Source organism: Branchiostoma floridae, chromosome 3 (assembly GCF_000003815.2).
Source record: "Branchiostoma floridae strain S238N-H82 chromosome 3, Bfl_VNyyK, whole genome shotgun sequence".
NCBI lineage: Eukaryota > Metazoa > Chordata > Leptocardii > Amphioxiformes > Branchiostomatidae > Branchiostoma > Branchiostoma floridae.
In genome coordinates, this window is record NC_049981.1 from 16862078 (window position 1) to 16888335 (window position 26258).

Sequence of the window (26258 nt, forward strand, 5' to 3'; positions counted from 1 at the left end):
GTTCACATATTTTGCACCTTTGATTCTATAGTTTAAAAAGAATGTTAATATACATGTAGTTTAAAATTTGTTTTAGGGGGATTTTAAAGGTAATTTAGTGATGATCGATAAATTGTACATTTAAACACCTTGATCATATACATATTTACTTAAGGAAACAAAGCCTCGAAACACAGGGAAATTCTATATCATCTATGATTCAAATTTGGAAATCTAACGCCAAAAGTATGCCATCATGGCAGTTTGGCTTTCTTTTGATAGTGTGTTTGCAAAGTTTGTTTCATTGACTAGTAAAATGCGGCACATTCTTTTCCAACCTCGCAAACAAATGTCCATTACAATGTGAATACAGCAATTGTGTTTTACCTACAGTACATGTCAAGTGTTTTCACATTAGTTTAGCCTCTGATAACACACATGTCTGTGTTATACCGTACTTGGTACATATTTGTATTATTTTTAAACATGTTTAAAGAATAACAGTACAGTGTTGTACAAAAGTTGTTGTATTGTGCCTGATGTTTGTGATCTTTATCTTTACCTGTGCCACACATTGAGCACCTGTCACTCAGGAAAAGGGCTTACCTGGCCAGGTGTTATGACTCAGGTGAGGTAGGTGTACTATGTTTTACCTGATGGTGAAAACGGTTTTCTTTCTTGTCATTTTTTAGTGTTAATTGGTGTAATGACTGTCTTCTGACAGGAGTTAAGTTTAAGTGCCTTGGGAAAAACTGTCACCCTTCACATATAATTATAAAGTGTCAGCACAATGTGTTTTTTGACTGTTGTATAGTGTTACTCTCATATCATAAAAGCACTTGGATGGTTGAATGGATGGTATACTATACAGTAAGTGTACCTGTAAACTGTTTTCGATTTGGGATTATACATATATTACATATTAGATATCATGAGTCAACCTCTTGAAAGGCAGTTGACTTAATAAAGAAAAAGCTGCTACATGCATTAATATAACATACACTGTATGTCAATTGCCCAAACTGTGTTCATTAAAGTACACTTCAAATTATAAATATACTTAAATGGCTGTACTTGAGTACATGTACATGTATGTCCTGAATGTTTTTAAGCTAGTAAAATTTGTGGCACTTCAAGGATCTGAAATGAAAATCTTCAAGAATATGTCATGTATAGTGAAATTTCCTATCTTGAACTTCCAGCTTACATTATATCAAGCAATTATCTATCGCTGCACTGAAAGTCCTATATACGTGTCAGTCTGGCAGAGTGAACTGAATACAAATGCCGATGTAGATCCTTTGCAGTTATTTGTCATTGTCAGAAGATGTGTAATGGTAGACCACACCTAGATTACAGTGACGCACCATGACATAATGGAGACAGTGTTGTGTTGTTTCTTAGTGACAGCATTCAGCACACCTGGTCTTGGTTATACTAGTACTTGTACCATCTTAAAACTTATGGGATATAAACCAGTGAGTGTGCTTTTTGGATTTGTTTACAAGTTTTGCTTTGGGAAACTATCCTTTATACTGTCAAAGAAAAAAAATTCCTGAAATCCAAGTTAAAAGACATTCAGTCAATGTGACCCAAATAAACCATTATGTCCTAGTGTAATACAAAATACTAATAGTGTAATACTAATACTAATAGAGAAGGTGGTGCAAGTTTTCTGTCAAACACAAATTCATATTCAAATTCAAATCCCAAGACCGATGATTTATATTTCCAACAAGATAATTATAACTGCCTTTACATTAGCTCTAAGTGCAGAAGAACAGTACTTCCACAGTTCTGTCACAACTAATTGCCAATATGTCGAGTGCTTCTGTATACGGGTGCTGTGTCAACAACAGGGTGAATAGAGTCTTGGACTCATGTGGCTTTCTTTTATCCAGTCACGAACGTCAGATATTTAGCAGTAGAGAAGCACTTTAGCGGCTTAGTTATGGCTTTAGAGAAAATATGCTTGAAAGCATGAGGAGAAACACGCATTTAGGCATAAGTGTTAGTGAAGAATTAAATTCTTTTATTGTGAGGGAGTTACAATTCATTCTGCTATCTAAAGCAATATATTATGGCCTGAATTCTTAAACTTTATATTTAGACAAGGCATTGGTCTAAATTTGTTATGGCTTAAGAAATGATTAAAATGTTTTCAATGTCTGATTAAACCCAATTAGCAATGTACAATACAGCTTGATTTACCAGAAAGCTCCTGGACCAGTCTCTGTATGATTATGGTACATATCAAGTTCGAGTGTGATGTTAAGTCTTTTGTGTGATTTTTTGTTTCTCTCCTAAGCCTATGTTTTAGTCTGTCTAAATCATGGCCCATGTCCAAGGAGCACTCTTCACACCAAACCACTGACTCCAAATCCTTGTCAGAAGTGGGTGGAATATTTTCCTTTCTAGTCACTTGAACAGGGTCAAGTAGGCAGATCGTGTGTCATGCTGAAAGGAACATTGGGCACTGGATGGTTCAAGTGCTTCAAAATCAGTACTCCAGGCAGTTCAGAAGTGTTAACGTAAAGCTACAGTGAAAGTTATTTGAAGAACAGTTGAAACTAGTTGACTCAAGCAGTTAGTGTTGGCTGCAAATGCTAGGAAAGTTGAGGCAGCAGTTACAAACATTGTTTTTGTTTGCATTGCATAAATGGTAAACTTCCTACCTCAGAGGCATTACATGCCAGTTTTGTGAAGCACATTATCAAGCTGTATGTCATACAAGACTGAAACAGTCACATGGGAAAGTACCTGACAACAGCTTGTTAGATTCTCTGATGTGCTAAAGGTGTGACTCTCCTCTAACAAGAGTCTCTTATTAAATCTGATAGGATTTCTAGACCCTACTGGGTTTTTTTTACATGTATATGAAGTTTAGGCCTATTTTCACCAGTGGGAATATTGAAAACTGGTGAGGAGTGCTGTTCAAAGGGAACATCATTGGCCCCTGCTAGATATTCGAACCCTGAACCTTCTGATTTAGAGTCAACAACCACAAGGGTCCCAATAACTTCATCAAAGTATGAAACTTGAAATTGAAGAAATAATGATTCAAAATTGTAGTTTGCTTCAAGTATTGTCTGTAAAAATAACATGACCTATACATACATAATGTATAATTCATGATAATGAGTAATAATAAATAGTGAGTCATAGGCACACAATTGAGTTTTATCATTGATAAATTGCAATATAACATGATATTCAATGGCTATTCATTTGCCATTCAATTATTGAAACTTTTGATATTTAAACTAAAGAAATAATAGCTGTCTTCAACAATAAATGATAAATTACATGCACTTCTATGTTGAATGTTAAAAGTTCAAGAATCAAAATATTATGTCATTGGTAAAGTTAGATATTTCTATAAGGCTTAGCATAGATTTCAAATATAAAGAGCATGTTCATTGTTATACAAATATATAGAATTTTTCCTAAATATTTCATAACATTCTATAAGATTTCAGATTTAGTTTAGACATAGACTGTTGTTGTTTGGACTAATAGATGTTTTGTGTGTTCTTTCTTTACAGGTGTAAATAGACTTTTGTTGTCATGCCAACCCAGCTGCAATACATGAACTCCTCGCCAGGGGTGCGGAACACCATGCGATGGACAGCAGAACCGCCTGCCGTCACACAACCAGTCACAACCATGGACCCACGACCTCCGTACGCAGTAGCGAGGCCAAGATCAGGTATCAGTCAAATATTGAAGCTTCCAAACATTTAAATTCTGTTTCATTTCTGGTAGCAAACCTACAGTACTACATTTGTAACTGTACAGTACTATACTGTTTGGACACACTTCTTTTGATTGCATTAGGCCACACCAATTTAATTTCTTCGTTCACGGATTCGCTCGCTCCTATTTTTTGGAAAAAAAAAATAAAAATAAAAAGTGTTACTCTGCAAATTTTCACCATTAATGAAACCATTCACCAACTTTCTGGTGTAGCAAATTGGCCTTTATATTATAAGCTCTTTAAAGTGTGGGTACAGGTGCTGTTACTGTACAAAAATAGTGTTTTTGTACTTTTTTCAAGCTGAAAACTTTTTTTCTTTATGTTTTGGATTGGCCGTTACCTTTACCCTAACCATTTTACAATTTTCATTATTTTCATTTCGCCCTCTCGCTCCATATTTTTTATGAAAAAATCCGTGAACCAAGAAATTAAATTGGTGTGGCCTTATTGTAGAAATGTGTCTGTGATATTTGAATCCTATAAAAACACTGGAATGTCTGAATCCTGTGATCATTTGGTACAGTTACTGTACTAGTGTTGGTATATTCAACTTGTTGAGAGATGATATTGTCTACTAGTAACCAATTGGTGAGGTAGTTAATTTGAATGGTAGCAGGCCAGTGTGTCAATTAAAGAATACGAAAGAGAACTTAAAACTAGAAAGAGAATCTATAGCAATAATAAATCTAGATGTACATGTTATAACTCAGTTTTTTGTACTTTTCCTATCTTTTCAGCCCCAATAAGACCAAGACCAGAAAAATGGGTCGACCCTTACGTTGACCCCCGCCCTCAGTTCCGTACCACAAGTGCCATCGTTCATCGAGCGCGCAGAAAAACGTTTGATGTCAAACTTCACAACAGACCACTGGAGTCACACTATAGCAAATATGCACCTTTTGCTCGTAAGTAGAGGAAAATATCTGTATATATTTGAATGTCACTCAAGCTGTCCTGTATGGCCACGCTTTAGCATAATGCATTCAGCTTTAATTTGGTTCAGTACATTTAAAGACTTGTAACAAACATACCTAAGAGTTTATTGCTACATGGTTTTATTGAGCAGTGTTTTTGTGTTGCTGAGTTCTAAAATACTACATCTGCTGTGGGTACTTTCATGGTGCTGAAATGCCATCCATTGAATTTGAATGCAATCTTGCAACGTTTTAGGAATATTGGTAAAGCGCAAAGTGGCTTTATAGCATAATACAAACAGGAAGAGGTCAATCTAATATCTCAAGGACCTGCCTTGAGCATGTTAAAAGGGGAAGGTAAAATACACCCTGCTACTGAAACAGCAAGGAAGCTTATTGTGTGCTACTAGGTACTACAAAAGTTACAACAGCATATTTCACAATCTATTTTCTTACTGGAAATATGAAATGTATCTAACATAATTGTGTTTTTCACCCTAGCCCGTGCCATAGACAGAGTAGACAACCCCCACTCCTTCCCCTCCTATGACCCCATGAGTGACCCCCACCTCTCTGACTACTTTGCCAGGAAGTTTGGGTATGACCCTCGACCACCCTCTGCTGTGGTAAGTTTCAAAACAAAAGCAGCCATTTTAACTCTTAAGTTTCTTGCTGGCATTATAATGTATATATTTCTTACATCACTGTAGTAATGGGTAGCATAAGTACAAAGTGCTTGGCCTTGGCCCAGAAGCCAGAGGTCCTGGGTTTGAATCCTGTCATGCTACTGACCTTGTGCTCTTAACAACTTCAAGACTTTCCTCTCTTAACAAGAGCACTCAAGTTTTTCTCATACTCTACTTAAGTACGATTTACAGACAAGGTGCATTTGGTTTCAGTTAGTACACAGATTTAGCACTTATAACTGTTACATTATTCAGGACATATGATAGAAATGATAAGGAATGGTAATGTTCCTAATTTTGATCGACAGGCTAGAAAACGTGCAATGTATGGTCCAGGTGCATTAGGTTTCAGTAGTACTCAGACTTAACACTTGTAACTGTTACATTATTGGACATATGATATCATAATAGAAATGACAAGGAATGGTAACGTTTGTTTGATTGACAGGCTAGAAAACGTGCAATGTACGGCACGGGTGCACAGGGCAAACAACGTGCAATATACAAGCCTGGCAGCAGACCCAGCAGTGGCAGAACCAAACACAGCAGGAGAGAGAGCGGCATGATGTACAAAATTGTGGTCAGAACCGCAGACAGGAAAAATGCAGGCACAGATGCGAGGGTATGCTCTCTGTTTTTTTTGGTTGTTGATACTTTCTTTTACTCTAACAGTCACTGCAATATTTATGTGTTATATATAAAGTTTAGAGTGTGAAAGCTTAATGTAAAATGTATACAAAAGCCCATGTTTTGATGACCATCTGTCGTCTTCTCAGGGCTAAATTGACTGGTTCACTGACGACCATACTTTGAGCTGATGAAAGCCGTTTGAAAGTCTACAGAACTCTCACCAAGAAACTTTTATAGTCATGCGTCCTGATTCTCTATGCTAACTTGAATGTGTTCCTTATTCCAACAGGTATTTATTAAGATGAAAGGAACCAAAGGAAAGATTCCCAAGAAAAGGCTTTACAAGAAGTCGGGGTCTGTAAAGGATAGCAAGACGTCCCACTTCAAGTTTGAGAGGGGGACAAAACACACCTTTAAACTCAGGGCAGCTGACATAGGAGAGATAGAAACCGTCACTATAGAGGTATGTAATGTACTGTAAATCAAGTTTGGGAAAAAGTGATTTATGTCTAGACAAAGGCTTCTTCTGTCAGATTTGAATCATGTCACTACAAAGTTCAGATTCATGTTTTCTCCAAACCCCAGCATGATGGTCTTGAGAGGAAGCAGAGCTGGTTGTTGGAGTCGGTGACGATCACAAACACGGCCAGTAAGAAGAGCTGGGTCTTCCCCTGTAACAACTGGCTCTCCCTGTTTGAGAGCGACTGTCAGCTCAGCAGAATACTGTACGCTAAGGGAGGGACCAAGTACGCAAGGACAGGTACATGTATTTCTTGCCTAGTCTGTAGCTACAGTATTGATAAACAGCGGAAAGTTAGTCTGTTGGGTACAGTTAGTAACTATATGTTTTCAAGTTGCATGTTTTGTGCATTTGCTGTGAGACTAACTGAATTTCCCAAAATAAGATTGTAGCATACATAACGTTACAGTTCTAAATACTATTTGATTTAGAATATAGAGATGAATAAATAAAGATGGTCTGTATTTGAATCCTACCAATAGCATTGTGTCATGTGTGTAAAAAAACATTGTAATATATTTAGCTTTTATTCTAATTTTTCTCAGAATATGAGGTTGTCACGGTAACTGGAGACTGCAGAGGAGGTGGCACAGATGCAAACGTCTTTGTAACCTTATATGGCAAAAAAGGGACCACAGCCAGAATACCTCTGAAGAACAGGTAAAGTGTGCCATGTATGTACGTAGTGCTTATTGTACTTGTCTAGACCATGGCTGTTCTTTTCTGAGTTATTGAGTCAGACATGTGTCTCACTAAAATATCATAACATTTCCATCAATATTTCAGACATAAGAGCAAGACCTTTGAGAGGGGAAGAAGTGACATCTTTGTCATCAAGGCCAAGAACGTGGGACCACTGCAGAAAGTCAGGTAAGATATTTACAAGGTTAACTCTTACTTAAGAACATGTTTTTGCCTTGACAGACAACTTTCACTGAAAATTGAAAAACAAAGGATGTCCTTACTAGAAGTAAGAATGCATAGAAATATGTCTTTTAACCTTAGAATAAAGTGAATTTTTGAAAACTTGCCAAACACTGCTGTACTTGACATGTATGAAGAAATAATTCTGACAACTTTTGCTCCCTCAGAATTCAGCATGACAACACTGGGACTGCTCCTGGCTGGTTCCTGGACCGTGTGGTGGTGACGGACATCAAGAACCCGGCCTGTAAGTACTACTTCCCCTGTGGGCAGTGGCTGGCCAAGGACGAGGGGGACGGACTCATTGCCAGGGATCTACTCGGGAGCAAGGACCCAACAGCTGTTAGAAGAAGTGAGTCAATTTTCCTTAACATCCAGTATTCTATAGCTGGTGTGTTACATGGTTTAGTAGCCCTACCTCTTAAACTAGAGGCCATGACTTTGAGTCTGGCTGTGTCACTCACTCCGACATCCGGAAAGGGTTGAAGTCCGTAGGACAGGACAGTAATCCATATCATAATGGCCGTATAATGTAAATACAATAATTCATCACAATACATAGTCATTGTTCTCTTTGGCCAGAGATTTTGAGACTTGTACATGTACATGTATAAAGGGAGAGAATATATGGGTAAATCTATGTGTAAAGGGAGAGAATACAAGGACCTTTTAAAACATTTTAGTACATACGATGTAGCATCGATAGAATTTGATGGCTTGTATCAAGCACTTAGCAAATTATGATAATTTTGCCCACTTAGAATGATTCATTTGTCCTGTTTATAACTCTTTTGGTTATTTTGAAGAATTAGATCCTAGTAACAAATGACTGGATGGTAAGATATAAAAAAAATTGTCTGTCTATAAGCAAGTAAACATATCTATGAAATGTTAAGTTAAAGATATTTGGCTCATGAACAATTATGATTATTGTTTTCTAGTGAGCAAATACAAGATCACCACGTACACTGGGAACAAGAGGGGGGCGGGGACGGACGCCAACGTTTTCGTCACGCTGTTTGGTGAAGCAGGGGATTCTGGGGAGAGGAGGCTGGACAACTCCAAAAACAACTTTGAAAGGGGAAGGTAAGTTTCAAAAAGTTCTTGTCACTTTCTTGGACAGCAGAATAAGTTGTGTTTAAGGTGATGATATGTAAATCATTATGGTAAACTTCCTTCCAACAATTATCAAAGTTTTAACGACCACTGTTGCCTTTTCAGGATCTATAATGATCAATCACTTCAGAATGTAAACTTGCAAAAGAGTGGGCACTTGATATTAAACATGAGAATATTTAGTATCTAGTAGGTTCAGGTTTTGTGTTGTTTTGACAGACTTTACAAACCTTAATCATTTTACTATATGAAGACATGTAGTTACTAAAGGAAAAAGCATGTCAGAGAACAGTTTACTAATTTATCGTTTGTTATGTTACAGGGATGACACCTTTATGATCGAGTGTCCTAACCTGGGTCCAATGAGAAAGATCAGGATCGGACATGATAACAAAGGTTCCAGCGCAGGATGGTTCTTAGACAAGGTAAGGTGTCTTCAGATTGCATTTTTCTAATTGCAGGACTTTTCAATCGTAACATATAAAAATGTGTTATGGATAAAATGGATAAAGCTATTATTGGAAAAGGTTTGGGATTTTACAAGATCAAGAGATTTCCTTTCCCATAGTCAGTCATTCTGCTCCCACACTTTCCAACATGCATGTGCTGCACTTGATATCATAGACAGGGTTCCATCATTTTTGAATGGGTGTATAGTTCAATGTTTATAGGATTTTGTGTGCACTAAAATCTGATGGAGTTCTCACACTTGTTTACAGGTTATAGTGGATGACGTACAGCTGAGTCGTGTGTATGAGTTCCCCTGTAACCGCTGGTTTGCTAAAGACGAAGATGACGGGCAGATTCAGAGAGATCTGCTCTTAACTGGACAGAGAGGAGGTCAGCATCATGTGTTTAAATGTTATTTTTTAGTCCTTTTACCTTGTGCATTTTTAGCCTTTCTCCAAAGTGGTGAAAGTCACCTCTTCAAGCAAAGTCAATAAATCAATAAGAGTAATTGTGGCATAGAGACCACCTCTGTAATCTGGGATCAGTTTTTGGCAGTCCATTGATGATTTTCTCATCAAGATCTTCCTACTGTGACCATTTTTAAGGATGGTGAAATAAAAGGATACAACTTTGACAGTCTCTTCTCTTTTCTTCCCCACACAGGCTACCCTTACCAAGTCAGAGTAGAGACTGGAGATGTGCGTAATGCTGGAACGAGTGCCCGCGTGTTCATTGAAATGTGGGGAGTCGACGGGGAAGAGACTAGCGGGAAAATCTACCTGGACGGGAAGTTCCAGAGAGGGAAGACTGATGCCCTTGACATTGAGACTGGGTCCATATTGAGTCCACTGTCAAAGATCGTCATTGGGCATGACAACTCTGGCAGTGGACCTGGATGGTACTGTGAAAAGGTAATGTAACAGAGTTTGATTCAAACTTTGTAGAAATATGTGGCAAGCTAATTTCTTGTGAGAGAAAAATACTTTTTCCAATGGCAGACTAGTAAGGAACCCACGCAATACAGGTCACTACTACTGCAGACTATGACTCAGCACAAAGGAACTATTTTAAAACGATAATGGAGACTACAGTACTCATAAATGTACAATATGGATACTGCTCAGTCAGTCAACATATAATCAGGTTACTGGGATGTTAAAGCAAGAAAGTAAAATTTGATAAGCATGGCATGTTGATGGAAAGAGAGTAGGAACTGTTACAATAGATGGACAAGTATGTTGGGTTGTTAAAGAAGTTATGTGTTTTACTTCCTTGGCTTCTATGTTCGAAAACTGAACAAAGTATTGTACTTAGAAGAATTTGAACAAACTTTTGTTCCACACACAGATATTTCATGTAGCATGCCCATAAGGTTTTTGTTGGAAAATGCTGAAAGAGAAATTTCAATTTTGATTGATGTTTTGTTGTTATATTCTCAGGTTCAAGTGCACTGCCCCTCTACTGGATACGAGCAGACGTTCCTGTGTCAGAACTGGCTGGCTCTAGACGAGGGGGACGGACTCATCGAGAGGGAACTGAAGGAAACCATCTCCATGAGACAGACTAAGACTAAAAGTTAGTATTTGTTGATTTTCAAATTGTAAGAAAAATAGTTAGTATATATACCATTTATCCATTGGTTTAAGCAACTTGATATAGGATTAGAATGATACTTGAAGTCATTTTTCAAAAATGCTATAAAGTTAAATCAGCTCTTTTGCATTTCATGAAAATATTTAGGAAGTAAATATCATACTGCCTTACAGTTTACTGTTCAACATCAATACTGCAGTAAGAAAAGCTGTTGCATAACTGAATGTTATAGTTTATTTTTACTGTACAATATATTTCTGTACATCAGGTTTTATTTTAGAGACTCTGCATACAGTATGCACCTTTTTAAACCTGCTTTTTCTAACAGCCATATGAATATAACCAGTTTCATTTCCATTTCCCCCCACAGAGGTTGCGTGGAACATGACGGTGTGGACGACTGACCAGCGGGGAGCGGGTACGGACGCTAACGTGTACTTCGTGCTGTATGGAGACAAGGGGAAGTCTGACGACATCTCCATCGGCAACAAGACTGATAACTTTGAGGCAGGACAGGAAGACAATTTCAAGGTAACCATTTCTTTGCGTAATGTTTGAATTTCTTGTTTTCAAACAGAAGAAGGAAAATTGTCATAAGAAGAAAGTGATTATTGGAGTAATTTTTTTCTACAATGTCTGAGTGATATGGAAAAAAAATGAAAGATGGTTTGTCAGATTCAGAGTGAGTGTAAGCCAGTGTTCTTGGCTGAATACCAGTGCATTACTAGCTGTTGAAGAATCATGCATCATCCTCATATGAAGTAGGCCTCTTTACCTTTTTAGTAATTTGTAAAAGGGGTACAAAGGCTATTTGTCTGTAAGCTTCCTTACAAGCTGTACAGAAAAGAGTCAGCAAAAACCTTTTTTTTTTCATACTCAGGTTGAAATAGAAGATGTTGGGAAGCCGTATAAGATGAGGATTGGCCATGATGACTCTGGATCATTTGCAGGATGGCATCTGGACAAGGTAAGAAAATTTCAACACAGACAATAACGTTACTAGTTTAAAGGCTCATAAAATTGTTCTAATCTGCAATATGAAGTCACTTTGAATCCTCAGGCATGTAATGGTTTGCAAAGAGGATGACTAAAAAAGTAGGTTGAGAATATTTGTACTCTGTGACTTGAATTTGTGAAAGATTTATCAGAAACAACTTTATGGTTTTTGAAACCTCAGAATATTTCATGGACAACACAGTACTGTAGCTGTTTCCTAAACTGTTTGCAAAATAACAATTGCAAAAAAGGATTTATGGTATTGGCTGTTTTTAGACAACTATACTCTTTTAAGCTGCTGACTGTCTGATTATATGTAGAATTGTTACTAATATTTATTTGAACATGATGTACTAGGTTGAGATGGAAAGAGTGGACACAGGTGAGGTGTACCTGTACAAGTGTGGCCGCTGGCTGGACAAGGGGGAGGATGACGGACAGATTGTGAGAGAGATGCCAGCTGAAGGGAAACTCATCAAGAAGCCTCTGCCAGGTCAGTCAAGATTGGTCTTTGACCAGTGATAAGTGAACCTTGCAGCAAAGAAAAAGAAGAAGGATTTATCTAATAGTTGCACTTTTGGTATTATTGGGTAGACATAAAGAATAAAATTTTGCAGAAACCAACAACTTTACATTGTACTTTGATTTTGGTTTTACTAGTTGTCCTATATGATGTGGAAGTGCACACTGGAAAAAAGAGGAATGCTGGGACAAATGCCAACGTTTTTGTCTGTCTGTTTGGTGAGCTGGGAGACACGGGAGAGAGGCCCCTGCTCAAGTCTAGCAACATGGACAAGTTTGAGAAAGGAAAGGTGAGACAAGGCAGTACATCCGGCAACTCACTACTTTGTTTTGTTGTGATTTGCTAAAGAAACCATTTGTCAGATATTCATCAGCTTTAGTGACATAAAATCAATGGTTTTATTGTCAGACTCTTTGCTTCAGTATCAAACATGTTTTAAGTGGCTTTGTTGTAATGTTAGTAACGAAGAAGAAGGATTTTGCTAACTTTGACTGCACTTGCATATCCTAGGTTGATGAGTTCCAAGTTGAGGCTGTGACTTTGAAGAAGGTGACCAAAGTCAGGATAGGGCATGATGGGACTGGGTCAGGATCAGGGTGGTATCTGGACAAGGTGGTCATCAGGGAACATGGTAAGATGAAGTCAGAGACGATCTTCGCCTGCGACCGCTGGTTGGACAAAGGTGAAGACGATGGTCTGATTGTCAGAGAGCTTCTTCCAGAGGGGACACCTCAGCTGCTTGCAAGTGAGTTAATTCAGTATGTTCACTGTCACCTTATGGCAGAGTACTGTATTTTATAATCTTAGGCTGTAATGACCTGTAAATTTTACATTTTATTTCAATTGGTAAGTATAAAAATTTAGTACATGAGAAACATGTGTTCTGTATTCCATTTTGTTACTATTATAATGGTTTCAACTGTGAACTCAGAGTTGCTGCAAACTATTTCTTTTGCACTATGCTGCAAATCATGAATTTGTAGAAACATGATAAAACTGACATTGTTCATCACACACTACTTTGAAATCACTAAAATGGCAGGGCTAAACTTTTTTGTTATTATAAGTTATTGGCAAATTTATAAAGATTTACTGTAGCAAAACAAACTGATATGTGTATACTAGATAAATGTATTTAAATGATATGTTTATACTAATAATGTACAGTATTGAAATGACAATATGGTTGTCATGGAAAATCCATTTTATATGATATAGTTTTGAATGTAAAAATACACTACCTGATAGTGCAAGTCTGTCCTTGGTGCTGAAGTAACCATTGTTCTGATGTTTGCCTTCCAGCCACGTCCTACCACGTCTCAGTCAAGACTGGGGACGAGCGGAATGCAGGAACAGACGCTGATGTCTTCCTCAAGATATTTGGTGCAAAAGGCGACACAGGTCTACTCAAACTCTACCAGTCTGACAACACAAGCAACAAGTTTGAGAGAGACAGAACCGACTTGTTCAAACTGGAGGCAGCAGACATTGGCAAGGTAGGCCTGTCAAACAGCAATCCTGAAATATGATATAGAGATTTTTGCCTGCTGCATTGTCATCACATTGAGGGATATTTCATGTTAGCCAAGCAGTGAAGACATTGCCAAAAAAATTTCTCAAATGAGGCAGCCAAGCATTGGAAATGTGGCATTATCAAGAAGACGTGACCTGAGGTTTTAATGAAACCTGCACGGTTGATGATGTCATCACATTTAATGGTGATGTCACACCCAGGCAGTGATGACATTGCCAATACTTGCCCAGGGGGTTTAATTGAAATGACATCAGAAGCATCAACTTGAGGCCGAAAATGGTGTTTTCCAGCACAATGTGTTTTGCTGATCCAGTGTCTTTGGATAGTTGTGCCTTAAAAAAAAGCTAGCTAAGGTTAGGCATACATTTGTATCATGACCCATTTGATAGTGTCCATGCTAAAACCTATGCTGAAACCAATATTACTTTGTATAGATAAGCCAGCAGTAGTAACAAAGTTTTTTTTTAACAGATTAACCTTTCAATGTTGATTCTAGACCCAATATCATAATGTATATGCATATGCATAAAAGATTGCTTAGCAACTATGAGATGGCTCATTGGTCCCCATTTTTGGTCAATTTCAGATTGAAAGGATCCGTATCGGTCACGACGACTCTGGCCCAGGGTCAGGATGGTTCCTTGACAAAGTTGACATCGATGTTCCGTCACGCGGCGAGCGCTACGTGTTCTCCTGCCACCGCTGGTTGGCGTCTGACGAGGGTGATGAGAAGACGGAGGTTGAGTTGTACCCAACAGAGCTCATAAAAGGGGACGTCCGTAAGTTCAGACTTGCTCGGCAAGGGGTTAGAGGTCCCTTTTGTCATGTTGATTTGTCATGCGATTTGCATTGACCAATCAGCATGTCAAAACTGACCTCACTGTTGATTGGTCATGTGATCTGCATTGACCAACCAGGGGGTAAAAGGTCATATTTTGGCCTGTTGATAGGTCATGTGATCTGCACTGACCAGTCAGCAGATCAAAAATGACCTTTACTTTAAGTGATTGTTATCATTGCTCATGAATCGTTAGCAATGTATTCTAGAAAATAATGATAAACGAGATGTTAATTAGCAAACCAGCACTGACTATGTTTTCCTCTATCTGTATTCTGTCAGGTCTTGTATTCAAAAATAGTTTTCATATTTCTACTATCTATGATGATATTCATGAGTATCAGCAATGTCAAGGGATGATGTGTTGTACAATTGTCTTTCTCCTTGTATCTATATTTGAATGTCTGACTGTGGAACCTTACAAATTCTGTTTTAATTTGCATTGAAAGGTCCGTTTGCATGAGGTCCTGCTTCCAGCTTCTGTCCATACTAACAGTCACTGCACCTTTTTCTTTACCCTGTTCACTGCCTACCCCCTCACCTTCCCAGCAATCTCCATAATACGGGTGGAACCAGGTAAACTTGAGCGATTATGTGATGTCAGTAGTGATGGTCAATTAGGGTGTCTCCAGGTTTTAGTGATGCCTCTGAAAGATAGATTCTGAAATGTCCACTGTCAGATCAACAATCAAGTCCTGTCACACATTTAGGACCTCCCCATGACTGTACTTATGACCACCCTGCAGACAAAGTTGGTGCTGGGTTGGGAGTAGTCTGGAAACCTTCCTATTCCAATCCTCTGATTGCATCCAGGCAAAATATGTTTTTCCATATTTGATTTTTCAAAATTCATAGTTGACTGGTGCAGACAAATTTTAAAGACTAGTAGGCAAACTTGTTGACCAAGTTCTAACCACAGATGATATTACTGAAAACCCCAAGAGTGGTCTGGTGAAGGTCATGAGGCTATGTTCAGCACTGTGTGACAAAGATTCTAAAGAGACTTAAAGCTTAATAGTCAATCCTTTACCTTCCTATCTCATTATGATTGTAAATTATACTGCAATTGAAGCCCTTCAAACACCCGTGACTACCATTCTAAGACTACAAACTGACAAAGATATTCGATGAAATTGGCCAAAGCTAAAGTCAAAGTCAAATTTTAAGTCAAAGTTGGCCAAAAAGCTCTGGAGACATTCATGCTAAAGACTGTAACACTTGTGTTGTCTTCCTGTAGATCTTTTTTTTCTGTATCAATAAGGCACATTCTGATTTGTTAAACTGTGCTAAATTCCATTGTTGTCATCTGTAAGATTCATTTATAATATTGTGCATTCTATTGAAACAACTTTCAATACATTGGGAATTAAAGGCCTTCAGTTGGCTACATGAATGACAGTATTAGTATTGGCCCCAAAGGCTATGTTCTGAAATGTCACATGATTGTGATGCTATACTTACTATAGCTCAACAATGTTTTTCATAAAATGGAGATCACATTATTTTAGTAGTTCAAAATATTTATCCATAAAATCCAATGTCAATATCTCACATGTGTCAAATGTTACTAGACTAAGTATAGAGCAAACTAGTGTGTATTTTCAACTTTTTCTGTAAGCAGACTCAGTGGATTATGTCTTGTGTATCTGTTTAAACCTAATGTCGTGAATTTCTGCAAGGATTATTATTTCGAACTTTGGGCTGTTGTATGGCTGTCTTCCATATACAGATGAGTCACTCTTTGCTTCCTCTCATTTCCAAACATTGTATATGTAGGTATTCCATATGAGGTAGACATCTACACAGGTGACATCAGAGGGGCGGGGACAGATGCAAATGTCTTCCTGCAGATCTATGGAACAAAGGGGAAGACAGAAGAGGTTCAGCTCAGGAATAGGACAGACAACTTTGAACGTGAGGCAGTTGACAAGTTTAAGGTATGCACTCTTGATAATGGTTTAAAAACGGCACACATGAACACATTTGTACTGCCTCTCAGCTTAGCACATAGTTCTTACAAGAAAGATTACAGAAGCTGATCACACAGTGGTGCAGTATTGTATAATATATGTGAGGCCTAAGGGATAAAGAAATGATTACTGCCCAATATTCAAAACATGTTTGTCATACGGTATTGAAAGGACTTGATTGTCATAGGAATGTTCATCTACTGTAAATGTTGACATGTAATGCTAGCTCACCTTTATTGGTGAGGTAACCTTCATCAGTTGTTAGAAAAGGCATTTAGGGACATTAAGTCATTTCAAACTGCAATATTTTGAAATTGACTTATTGTTCTAGATACCCTGTTTTTTAATACAATGGATGTAAGTTACCCTGTGGATAAAGGTGAACTAGCATTACACGTATATCCTTTTTTGTTTCCGTTCAGATTGAACAGAAGGATGTTGGACCCATCACAAAGATTAGGATTGGTCACGACGGCACTAGCTTTGGGGCTGGCTGGTTCCTCAACAAGGTAACATAATTCTATACCATTTTTCTTTGTGAAATCGTAAATGAAACTGTCATAATGGTATACAGGAATGATTGATCATGAATTTATATTACGTGTGTTTAAATGTACAACATATTCTAGGCATGATAGTTGTCATTTTACAAGAGTCTAATCGAAAACAAAATTATTGTTCACTTTGATATCTGGCTTGAACTTTTAATGAAACTGCAGTATTTTTTCAAATAATCATATGATTTGTAGAGCATAAGGTACCTACAGTAACTCTCAGACTAGTAAATATGGTTGCTGTAAACCTATGTAAACCTAGTCTTGTATGTCTTTTGAAGAAAACAATTCAAAGTCTTTTAACTAGTATCTTGTTTTATATCTAGGTTGTCATTCAAAGATATCCAACAGCAGAAGAACTAAAGGAGAAAAGAAAAGCCAAGAAGAAGGGACTAAAGCGACAAAAATCTGCCTCGCCATCCCGGAGAAAACCATCTCTCTCCCCCTCGCGCAAGAAAAAGTCTACAAAATATTCCAGCTTTTCTGACTCCGAGAGTGAAGACGAAAAATCCTCCAAGAAAAAGAAGTCTGCAAAAGGCAAGAAAAAGTCCAAGAAGTATTCCAGCTTCTCTGAGTCTGATTCAGAAAGTGAGGATGAAAAACCCTCCAAGAAGAAGAAATCTCTCAAGGACAAAAGGAAATCCAAGAAAGACAGCTCTTCCTCTGAGAGTTCTTCTGAAGATGAAAAGAAGAAGAAAGACAAGAAGAAAGATAAGAAGAAGAAGAAAAAATCCAAGAAAGACAGCAGTAGCTCAAGTAGTGACTCAGAGAAAGAGGAGGATTGGAAGAAGAGCAATGCAGAAGTGTATCTATTTGTGGCTAATAGATGGTTTGCTAAAGACGAGGATGACAAACAGATAGTGCGAGAGTTGGTACCCACGGATGAGTCAGGAAAACCACTGGAAGGAAACATCCTTGAAGGTACAGGAACAAATTTTTATGGCCAGTTCCCATGGACTTAGATTACTTGTCTCACCACTGAGATAATTTCAGCATATCACTAGATTTTCTTCTCACTCACATCACATCACTCTCTTCCTAGGGGAGTGCTTACCACAGAAAATGCAACTCCCATGCCTTCAAAACCAATGTACATGTATACTGCTATCTCTATACCCTTTTTAACAATACTCTTTGATAGTCTTCAATAGTTCAGATCCTATAAATGGCCAACACTCAGGCCTTGCATTATGCTACACCATTAAACATTGGAGATTACTGATGCAGGTGGTTCAGCTCTTTACATTTCCATTTTTGAATGTGGCAGCTTTCAGGTACCAATCAGAATGTGAGAGCTGATGTAATATGCAATATGAACTAGAACTTTTCAATGTCTAGTATTTCTATTCAAACATATCACTTCTTGTCTTCAGAAAATGAGTATGTGGTGAGAGTGTACACCGGTGATAAGTTTGGAGCGGGGACAGACGCAAACGTTTTCCTGTCCGTTCACGGTGAGAACGGAGACACAGGAGAGCGTGAACTCAAGGACTCCGAAACCAACATGAATAAATGGGAACGTGGAAATGTAAGTCAGATTTTTCTTCAGCGTTGGTTTTGGGAGTAGGTGCTAGTGTAAGTCAAGAGTTGCATGTACATTACTAAGGATATTAGATCACCCATTATCATTATGATGAGCATTAAGTCTTTATCAACCAATTGATCATACAGTACTTAGTTGTTTTTGTTGTGATGAAGAAATAAATAGCTTTCAGTACGGCTGTTCTGGATTAAGATACAGTGTATAATTAATTTTTCTTGACCTTGAAATGTCTTGCCACAGGTTGACAAGTTCACCATGTCAGCCATCAACCTGGGGGAGGTGAAGAAGGTCAAAGTTCGGCATGACAACAAGGGTGGGGGGGCAGCCTGGTTCCTGGACAGAGTAGAAGTGGAAGATGTAAAGGCCAAGAAAAAGTAAGTTTGCATACTTAGATAAATAGATAACATTATAGATTTTTATCTCCACTACAGTAACTGTATTTTTAGGCAAATGTTTGGCCACTGTGACTCATCTTATGTCGGCACTTTTAACAAACTTGTGTGAAAGAGGTATTGTCTGCCTGTACAGCTGTCTGGTACTGTGTATCCTTGACAGCATGTAGGATTGTCTGTGCTTGTAACAGCTGTGAGGTTCAAGGGCTGCAGAAACCATGTGTTGTGGGAAGGACTTCAACTTTTAACAAAACGACTGTACCATTATTCTGCAGGTACTACTTTCCATGCCAGCGCTGGTTGGCTACAGATGAGGATGATGGACAGATCGCGCGGGAGCTGGTTCCTGTGGACAAAGCTCTGTTTGACAAGACTAGGTCCCTGAAGAAGGGGAAATCTACGACAAGTCTGAGGGATGAACTGGGGCTGGAAATGATGGGTGAGCACCAATGGAGTTACTATTCATTTACAGCTTGAAAAATACATTCAAGAAATCTTTAAACAATAGCATAGGCCATATTGTATTGAATACTTGGCTCAATAGTTATGGGTTTGAATCTCCACCAACCAGCAAAAGTGTGTGTTGTAATGATTATAGTTATTGATAAGAGCAGGGGTAGCTTTTGTACATGATACTGCTCAATAATGCCAGGCAAAGGGCAAGCGGTTACTGCCTGAGTGTCAGACAAGCCAGTGAAGTACCATGTGAACATTGCTGAGGTGACAAACCCTCTAACCTTTATTTCAGCCCAGACAACGACGTACCATGTGAATGTGAAGACAGGAGATGTGAGAGGAGCTGGCACCGATGCCAATGTGTACATCATACTGTATGGGGAGAATGATGACACAGGTAAGATAAAAAATGTACATCAGGCCACAGCAAGTAAATTTTATGGATGACATCCTCTGCAGACTGCAAAAATAATGAGATAGGGCGAAAAAAAACAAGATGGGCAAAAAAAACAAGACGGCAAATTTTCAAAATAGACATTGTAACAAGACTTGAAGTGACAAAATATGGCATCACAGCCAACAAGTGCACCAATGTAGTTAAAGTGACACTAGTATGGTAGACTAGTATCATTAACCATGTTGGCAACTACACTCATAGCTTCCATAGTTGTGCCACTTTTACAACTACCTATCAAGTTGCACCTCTGCAACTACAGTCAATGCTACAGAGTCTCTAGTGTCAATTCTACATTCAATGATTAGGTTACAACACAACCGTTACCCATTTTTGTCTATCCGGCCTTCCCTTAAGAAGAAAAAAATTCTTTTTTTTTTTTAAATCAGGCGAAAATTAATGAGCCTCAGATAAATTAGTAAAACCAGAGATGAATTACAGTTTACTGTACTGTTGTATCTATCTGTAGTAAGATTGGTACAGATGCCAATGTATGCACCATACTGTGTGGGGCAAATGATGACACAGGTAAAATACCACTGTTGTACTTGTCAGTAGTAAAACCACAGATGAATTACTACTTTTATATCTATCTGTAGTAAGACTGACACAGATGCCATTGTGCATACCAAACTGCATGATGACACAGTTAAGCCATTTTACAGCAAACTAAGGAGACACAAAGATTGTAGAGGAGCTAAAAGTTTGCAAGAAGTACAGGACGTTTACAGAAGAAATTACATTGGCATCGGTCATTTCATTCACTTTCCTATACAATTCTCTGTTGATGAAGTTTTCATGAATCTATGATTTATAAGGCTAACTTAATATCATTGTTTTTCTCGTGCTGGTGATTTAAGGTATGTCTGTATTTTTGTCCCAGGTATCATGCAGCTTAAAACATCCAAGAACAACTCCAACAAGTTTGAGAGGAACCAGCTGGATGAGTTTACACTGGAAGCTGTGGACATCGGAGACCTGAAGAAAATCAAGTAAGCGTTACTAGGATTTGTTCTTTTATTGGTTGACAATTGTTTTGCCTTTAGAGAACCAAAATGTATTGTTACTATCCTGATAGATAACATCCTAAAATATAGGATATCTGTATTTTCTAATGTAGGAATCTTGCAAATGGCAATTATGGTTAGACATCCATCTAATCACATGTAGATAGCAAGAACAAAAGTTACTCAAGTCAATGGATAGATTTTGTAAGCACACCTTTAGAAATGACAACTAAGTTTTGAATTTAGAACTTTGTCAACTATTGTCCAATGCTATAGTCCTTGGTGTTTGATCATTCCTATTATTATCTTATGCATTATTTGTTTGTTTTTGTTTGCCAGGATTTGGCATGACAACAAGGGTGGCTTTGCTGGCTGGTTTTTAGAGAGTGTTGAAATCAACGCCCCCTCCCTGGGACAGAAGTGGTACTTCCCGTGCGGACGCTGGCTCGACAAGGGGCAAGACGATGGGAAACTTGAGCGAGAACTCTTCCCTGCCAACACTGCGACCGAGGAATACAACCCCTGTATGTCTCCATGATTTTTTAATAGCTGCATTTCTAAACAATGTCATGCTTCAACTGTCATAATTCTACTGGGTACTCTAAGACTTTCACAAGACCTGAATTAAACCTTACATACTTTGAAGTAGGTGTTTAGCTACCAATTCTCTATTGGTTTGGGTGTTAGACAGCAGGGAGAAGGCTAAAGAGACTATTGCAGCCTCTGTATTCCCCAAGGTATGTATGCACAGATCAGGTATCCTGGTATTCAAGGCATTTTTTTAAGAGACCTTACTAACATATATATATTTTAAATGTTACATGCAGTTGTAGTGGTCTTAGAGTACCCAGCAGAGCTATGAAAGTTGAAGTTTGCAAAACATAAGCAAAACAATTTTGTTTGCAACAGAATCCATGCAAACCATTATGAATATGATAGTTGTATAGTAGTTAAATGTACAGATGACACAAAAACATCCATATATTTTTTTATATGATGTGGTTTTCAATACATGCAAAGTCACAGGATTTTTAATGTAAATGTTGGAATCACTTACGGTCTACAAAATAATTGATGATTTGGTATTTTTTCATTGTTGCTGTTTTCAGGTGAGACAAGTACAGAGACAAGTTTTGATGCTGACTCAGACCCAATTACAGAAGACATTTCAGTTGTAGATAGTGACTTTATTGCAGAAAACAGTATAGAAACTGACTCTATTATAATGGAATACATTATGGTTGTAGATTAAAGTGACAGGAGACCTTACAGTTGTACATGGTGACAATGACTGTTATGACGATTGACCAAGTAGTATACAGAGTATTAGAAATGCCTTATACTGGGTAGCATCATCATCATACTGGGTAAAAATTACCACTTTCCTTTAAACTATCATTTGAGCAGGGAGGAGCATGAAGTTTAAAACCTGCATATAGATTATGCTTTGCCTAGGCCTTCAATTTCATTATACTGTATGCTTAACTTTTGTGATGCAAGACTTTTAAGGAATGCTTGTAAATGTGACAGTGACAGAAGCATGATCATAGCACAACTGTTCTTTCTGTTTATCTACTTGTACACCCATCATAATCTTAAACTTGAACTTTTGCATTTGGAAAATTCTTGCTGTTGTAAATCTCTGTAACGGTGTAACATACCATCACTATCTTGTACAAACTTCTATGCTTATCTTTTTATGCTTGTGTTAAGCCATGCACTAGATTGTATTGGATATTCCATTTAAAAGACTGAGTGAAGCATCGCTCTTTTGATTTTCCTGTCACTATCCTCAAAATTTTTAAATTCAATGGCAATCACCACCAATCTTTTTTAATCCAACATAACAGAAAATTCAATGGCTGTGTTTTAAACTTTTTGAATGGAATAGCCCATTAGATTTGTTTATGCACAATGCAAAACATATTTTACACTGTGCAAGTCTCAAACACCCCTATTTGTGTGATGGTAATGGTCATGTGTTCATCTCTGCATCTCTGATACTGGACATTCCTATTGTCTAAGTAGGGGTGAACATTGCATGTCTCTTCTTCCCTGTATGCTTCTTGCAAAGCTGATAGATTTCAGTACAATGTGAAAGGTATGTTGGTATGTATTAAAGAGAGCATTAGAAGTAGGTTTGAAATGTAGCTTCCACCTTGCAATTGCTAGATTTTTTAGGTAATTTTTTTAGGGTTTAGTTTTAGTAGACCTTGTAGAGTAACACCGAGTCAGTAGAAGCAATTGTAAATGTTAAGAGCAAAAATGCTTCTGTATATAACTTGCAAGGATTTTGTTGTGTTTTCAAGTAAGGATGAAAGGTTTGGTGGCTTACACAATATATACCATATCTTTGAGCATGGACACTTTCTGTAACAGTAACATTTAGCTCTAAGACAACAAGACAATTGACAGGTGTGATGTGAAAATCTGGAACAGCCCACATGTCTAGTGTTTAAATTCTTTTGGAAAAAAGTTGATTTATCACTCAAACCTGCACTCCTTGCACAAAACTGGTGACAAACTGTAGTGAAAAGAGCTCACTCAAATGTCTGATATCAACTGAGGTGGATGGCTTCTGAAATAAGTAGGGCTTGTTGTGAATTGTATGAATACAAAGTTTGCCAATACATCTTCATTTTCAAAAGTGAATATACCATGATTATTTGATATGCATTATACCTGCATTAATCTATCAGTGTTATGTTAAGTGGTCATAACAGTTGGCACCAAAATGTCGTCATTGACAGTATTCCTCATGCTGAAGGCTTTACCAGTACTTGATTGCTGTCCAAGTGCTGAAAATCCGGCTGTTCTAAAATTAGTTTTCAGGTCCTTTTTTAGTTGTTATACCATCATGGTGGTGAGTTATACCTCATATTTAATAGGTAGTCATAATGAACTTACAAGGATAGCTTTTTTTGTGGACACACTTAGCCTAGTTGTTTGTCATGTTTGTCCTAACATAACTCATATTTGCAGATTTATTCAATCTAATGAATAGTATGTTACCAAAACAAATATAATGTGGCTTTTAAGCATTAAAAGATTTCATTAGAAAAGGAATTTTTTTCAGGTTTTGCTAAAACTTTTTGATAATTGTGTGCGTGGCTGTCAGTTTGTATTTCTCTTATGTTGCTGTTGTTGTTTCTTTCTGCTGTCTTTTTTACTTATAAAGTAGATATTGTTAAGTTTAGAGCTTCATTTCTTTGATTTAACATGTGCTTATTTTTGTGCAATTCTTGTAATTCTAGATGTCCCATATGAGATCATCACCTACACCAGCGATGTTTCGGGTGCGGGAACGGATGCAGACGTTTACATCGTACTGTTTGGAAGGGACACACAAACTGAACAGAAAAGTCTCTGTGCAAACAAGAAGGAAAGGAAGGAAAAGTTTGAGAAAGCCCAGAAGGACATCTTTATTGTTGAGGTCAGCTTCTTCTTTCTTACTGCATGTAACAATGTATCTTCTGATCTTATGACATGGTGGCTTGGTGGCCTTGTTCACACTGGAGCTGGGGTTGTTGAGACATGTGTAGGTTCTGGATTCAAATTTCAAGCTGGACCCTCGGATTGGACATAAGGCCAGAGGTCCCATGTTGAGAGTCACTCATGAATCACATTGAACAGTCCAACACACTTACAAATAATATCCTTTTCAGTGGGAATGGATCAAACCTTTTAGTCCAGGCATACGCATTTACTGATTGTGCAAAATTTGTGTGTAATGCCTATATTTGGTATACCAGTTATAGGATGGGAAAAAGACCAATATAAAATTTATGTAATTCATTTTTGTTAGACATAAAAGTAGGTCTCAAAGTATGTATTTTGATGTAAAACAAGTGTAAGCCTAAGGATGTGTCATCCCCACATGTCATGTCTTGACAGTTGCTATGGCAACAGAGCTGTTTTCACCAGGGCAGTCCATATTGACATTCCCTCAGTTAGGCTGATGAAATCACTGATGACAGACCTCTTACTCAAGGCACAAAAATCCAATATTTATCCTGATTTGCTAAGATTTGCCCCAAGACAGAGTAGACTTCTAATCCTGTGTACTTCAAGACTTCCCGTGTTTGACCTTGAATATATTTGCTGTTATCTTGTTCTAGATGGAGGATGTTGGAGACCCCATTGAGAAGATCAGAATAGGGCATGATGGGAAAGGCTGGGGAGCAGGCTGGCATCTGGAGAAGGTGGAGGTTCGCAGACTGACAGATGACAAGAAGGTACAGCTGTGTTTTGGACTAAAGGTTTTAGAATGTATTTGATAAAACTTTTTATAGCCCTATAACTTTTTATAACTTTTTATATGAATTGAAGATTACTTTTGACCTTGTGCAACTCAGGAATGAACTTTGACTGTCCATGTTCTAATTGATGTTTCTTTACAATAATGTTTTCATTTTTGAGGTAAATGTCATAATCATTAAAATGATTTAAAAAAATACAATGTATGATGCTTCTGTCTACTAAAGGAGGCATAATCCTAACGACCCCGAAGATCATTTTGTCTGTGCCCTCATATCTCTCTTAAAATACACTTTCTTCCAGGGTTCAATCACGTATACCTTCCCATGTAAGCGGTGGCTAGCCCGAGGTGAGGATGATGGAGAAATTGTACGGGAACTCCTGCCAGATAAGATCATGGAGGAGAAAACCAGGAAAGACGGGAGCATGAAGAAAAAGGAAATCAAACACGATGCCTTAGAAAGTAAGAATATTGCTTTTTTGAAAATTATTCACCAAATTGATTTTTTTACTTCAATGACAGACTTGTATGGGTTTGTTTTACAAATATAGAGCAACTTCCTTGGAAGTTATGATTGCATAAAACTTTAGGATAAAGAGGTTGAAATGTACTGTATTAAGAAATAATGACTAGGGATTTTAGTTTGAGGTAAAAAGCAGCTAATGATATATTGTCAATGATGAAGTTTATCTCCTCAATTTATCTACTAGTATACACATTACATTGTCATTGATGGTTTTCAGTACCAAGGCCAGGTCCGTTGTTTTGTTGACACAGTTCAGCACTATGGGTGCTTTTCATTTCCATAGTAGGCCATACTAAGGACAAATGTATTTTTTCCAACCTTTCCAGTGAAACAGTACCAAGTGTTGGTGTACACGGGTGATGTGAAGGGAGGGGGAACTGATGCTAACGTCTTCATAAACATCTTTGGAGAAAATGGTGACACGGGAGAGAGAAAACTCAACAAGTCAGAGACTCATATGGACAAGTTTGAACGTGGACAGGTATGAAGTGCTCACTTTTAGCAGATGATTTGTGATTGTTTCTGTAAGGTTTGTCTGATAAAGTTGTGGAGACTTAAACAATACATTTCTCATGTACTTTTGAGCTCACATACTGAAGAAGTTACAAAAAATGTTTATCATTCATAAAGATTAAGTG

General features: G+C 37.7%; 1 protein-coding gene across 1 annotated transcript in view; it reads left to right on the forward strand.

Annotated features, from left to right (window-relative positions):
- LOC118410872 (lipoxygenase homology domain-containing protein 1-like) overlaps positions 1-26258 on the forward strand; it is a gene marked incomplete in the record, with an annotated part of 40015 nt that overhangs the window by 2147 nt on the left and 11610 nt on the right. The window contains 34 exon segments of the mRNA XM_035812743.1: positions 3559-3688; positions 4474-4641; positions 5152-5276; positions 5785-5958; positions 6256-6429; positions 6552-6726; positions 7032-7146; positions 7273-7356; positions 7578-7762; positions 8352-8496; positions 8849-8951; positions 9246-9366; positions 9640-9887; positions 10416-10551; positions 10940-11100; positions 11450-11536; positions 11923-12058; positions 12226-12377; positions 12599-12833; positions 13391-13584; positions 14209-14401; positions 16237-16397; positions 16853-16939; positions 17311-17905; positions 18358-18512; positions 18768-18901; positions 19195-19358; positions 19668-19772; positions 20713-20821; positions 21176-21360; positions 24091-24269; positions 24955-25071; positions 25397-25556; positions 25947-26101. Coding sequence (XP_035668636.1) covers positions 3559-3688; positions 4474-4641; positions 5152-5276; positions 5785-5958; positions 6256-6429; positions 6552-6726; positions 7032-7146; positions 7273-7356; positions 7578-7762; positions 8352-8496; positions 8849-8951; positions 9246-9366; positions 9640-9887; positions 10416-10551; positions 10940-11100; positions 11450-11536; positions 11923-12058; positions 12226-12377; positions 12599-12833; positions 13391-13584; positions 14209-14401; positions 16237-16397; positions 16853-16939; positions 17311-17905; positions 18358-18512; positions 18768-18901; positions 19195-19358; positions 19668-19772; positions 20713-20821; positions 21176-21360; positions 24091-24269; positions 24955-25071; positions 25397-25556; positions 25947-26101 — 5547 coding nt within the window.